Genomic DNA, 3,345 nt, shown 5'->3' with positions numbered 1-3,345 from the left:
TTTTTCAGAGCATCTTAAAGAATTTAAATCTCAATTTGACTTAATTTTGGAAGGAGAGAAACATGTTGACCAAGCCAGGGCAGCAGTGGAACTATGTGATCAAAGAGAAGGCAAACTGAAAAAGGAGGTGAAGAAAGCAAGGAAATGCTCAGCTTTAGAAATGGAAGACTTGGAGAAACGATTGTGTGAGGCTGCACGTGCCAAGGAAGTTGCTCAATTAGAGGGTATGTTATAATTTTTTTATTTTAAATTTTGAAAGATTTTTTAGAGAAGTGTGTTGGAATAAATTTTATTTTGATTTGTTGTAGTGGATGATCGTGTTCGTGAAAATGAGGTAGTCAAGATGATTCGCGTTAAAGGAAGCCTTCTAAAGCTCTCAGACACATATGTAGAGCTAGCAAACAAATGCAAAGTAATTTTTGAGGCATATGGTGATGTTGTCCAACAATTACCTGATGTTGATGGGGAGGATTTACAAAACATCAGATACACAGGTTAATAATTACAGTAATAATTTATTTGACTGAGTGCATGAGTAGATTATTTTTCTTTAACTATTATAACTAATTATTAACGGTATTTCAGGGTATGAGGCATCTAAACAAGCAGTTACTCGGGCTAAAGAAGATGTTCATCAGTATCGGCGAAGGACACATAATTTTGTACCCTGTGCACCTCAACCAGAGGACCCTCCACCACCTTATTCTATTTGTCCACCTTACAATCCATCTTTTAGGCCAGGTGGAACACAACGCTCTTACTATGTAGGCCCAAGTACAAGTTATGATGTGACTGATGGTGGAAGTAGTGAACATAGGAGGAGCTCAAATGCACTCTCAAGTAGTGCTGTAAGCAGTACTTCAGATCCAAGAGCTCAGCCTTCAACCTCATCCAATTCCAATAATAGACCCAGACGTAGAGGATTTTTCTTTCGCACGTCTTTCCGAAGATCTGACTCCACAGGAAGTAGAAGTCATCAGCGGCCAACTGAAAATATTCGTCCACGCTCAATGCCTGGTCCATCAAGATCGTCCAATCCTTTCGAAAATGTTGATGAAAGGTATGTAAAAACATATTTGTTTTGTTTATCTATATTTTTGTGTGTGGAGCGAGATTGGGTGAAGTGGTGGGGAAAGTTGGAATGATGTCTTCCTTTCAAAAAAGATAATTCTTTTGCCATTTTTATTTACAGTGAAGAAAACCATGTCAGTTCAACTCAAAGAGTTGGAAGCAGTAGTAGTCCATCAGCCATAGAAGGAGTAACAGACTCCTTGAGTCAGACAAGAATCAGCTGAATTTTTGCAGCACACCTCTTGAAATGTGGACCAATCAATTTATGTTTTTATTGTTGTATTTCTTATCAAATAGTTAAGAATTTTATTTCATATTGATATAGTGCTGTAAGTTTTGTGAATTATGATGAAGTTTTAATGAATTTGCTCCAAACAACATTTTTATTTACTGTGTCAATGTTGTCTGTTATGCTAGGCACTTACCATTTTTGGAGGAAAGGTTTGATTTTCACTGGAATTGTATATCCACCTAGAGTAATTGAGCCCTGTTTTCTTGACACAGAACTACTGTGTACTCCTCCTTTGCATGGTGTCCTTTTGGACTGTTGTAAATATTTTATTAATAGCACTTGTTTATTTTTTTATTTCTATGTCCTTGTTTGACCAATCATCATCACTTTTGTGAGGCTGAATGAAGTTACTCATATCATTTATGTTCGTGCAGGAACTGAATTATTACTTCAGTTTCTGATCTATGGTGTTATCTTGAAGATGTTAACATTCTTTTCTCCATTTTTTTGTATACTCTTTTATATCTTGTCTTCATTCTATTAATTTTTTTTTCCAAGGAACTATTGAAGTATATATTTTTTGCACTATGTACTTGATAACATCACATTTGAAAGAAACTTGTTTTTTTTTGTAAATCTTGGTGCTCTTAGTGGCTTAAATATCACTTCCATTTGAAATATTTTCTAGTCATGTCAATTTTATTGTTCTTTTCTTTTGAAAACAATGTCATTATTACTATTTCATAAGTTGCGTGCACAATGCTTTTTCAGTTGTATCATCTAAAGAAAAAGCTGATGTTGCCGATTTATGTTCTTTACATGTCTGTGCCAATTGCGCAGCCTATTGCTTTTTTGTCGTTTGATTGTATATTCACTTGAAGTGTCATGCTATTATTTTTGTGTTATTTAAAATTTGCACTATTTTCTCATCTCATATACATATATGTCATATGTAGACTGGTTTAGTGCTTTCTAGGCCAACCCTGTAATTGTTGGAAGTTCAAGCCTTCAGCTTTTTTTGTTTTAAGATTTGTTAGAGACAAGGCTTTTATTTTCCATAGCACAGCTACCATTTGCTTTATCTTTGAAAGTGCTGGTACGTTGGTTTCAACAACTCATCATACATAAGCCTTCCCTATTTCTAGATTTTTGGATTAAAGTGAGTAAGTGGTTAACACTCCTGTGCAATATGTATATGATGGACTGAAGAAGAGACTTGATTTACTGAATCATTATCATTTGTGTTAGAAATTTTGATACCGTCCCATTATTGATATTTGAAGTATATTTTTTTAAAGTAATCAAATTGCAGGATAAAAAACATTGTGTAAATTTTAAAGTTAGCAAATGTTTACAGAGATAACCCCACAATAGGGAATTGTACATTTATAATTCAATTGTCAGCTGCAAGCTCTCTATAAATGTTAAGTTGAGATGACAATGTTTTGTTTCTGTCAGTTGGGAAACAAGAACCTTCCTACCCTGTAGCTGTCTTGTCAATATTTTTTTTATAAAACCAAGTTTTTTGATGTCATTTCTACGGGGGCGCCCCGATTAGCCGAAGCTCGTTTGTCCGAACCTAATTTATCTATTTTGGTAAATAAAATGAGTAAAGTAGTTAATTACATTATGTTATTTCATTTAGTGGCAGTTGTTGAAATAAGAGCTAAATCAGGTACAGATACCGTCAGGAGGGCAATTGAAGTGCCTACGCGATTTCACTAACATAAGTAAATAATCTTATTTTTGAACAAGTCTTGTTTCGCGCCACGCTGTGGATCGGCTGTAGTGTGCCACGGCTCTCGGATCTGCGATGGGTGGGTCACTTTCCTAAGTGCCGGGAGCGGTATGGGGGGAGGGGGGGGCGAAATTGCCAAGTTCAGCGGTCTCATAGCGCCTTATAGGTAGGCAACATCTTGCTTGTAGAGCTTGCGTGTATTGCGGGATGGCCTACCCGGAGTCTCGCAGGCGCCGAACCTCCCTAATTTTTCGACAAAAAGACAAAAGTCCGCTCGGCACCGCAAATGCTCACGTCCATCTCC

At 36.4% G+C, this 3,345-nt stretch overlaps 1 protein-coding gene across 3 annotated transcripts in view; it reads left to right on the top strand.

Moving 5' to 3' along the window:
* The window catches only part of LOC113209573 (uncharacterized), a 12,071-nt gene extending 9,146 nt beyond the window's left edge, over positions 1-2,925 (top strand). For all 3 annotated transcript variants that reach the window (XM_026427202.2, XM_026427192.2, XM_052272712.1), the window contains 4 exons: positions 9-224; positions 309-494; positions 586-1,060; positions 1,193-2,925. In XM_026427202.2, coding sequence (XP_026282987.1) covers positions 9-224; positions 309-494; positions 586-1,060; positions 1,193-1,295 — 980 coding nt within the window. In that variant the 3' untranslated portion in view covers positions 1,296-2,925. The remainder of the gene's footprint in view (positions 1-8; positions 225-308; positions 495-585; positions 1,061-1,192) is intronic.
* The last annotated feature ends 420 nt before the right edge of the window (positions 2,926-3,345 follow it).

This window comes from Frankliniella occidentalis, unplaced genomic scaffold, assembly GCF_000697945.3.
Source record: "Frankliniella occidentalis isolate FOCC.00 unplaced genomic scaffold, Focc_3.1 Scaffold7, whole genome shotgun sequence".
Taxonomy (NCBI): domain Eukaryota; kingdom Metazoa; phylum Arthropoda; class Insecta; order Thysanoptera; family Thripidae; genus Frankliniella; species Frankliniella occidentalis.
The sequence above is the reverse complement of the archived record's forward strand: the minus strand, read 5'-3'. Positions and strand labels throughout refer to the sequence as shown.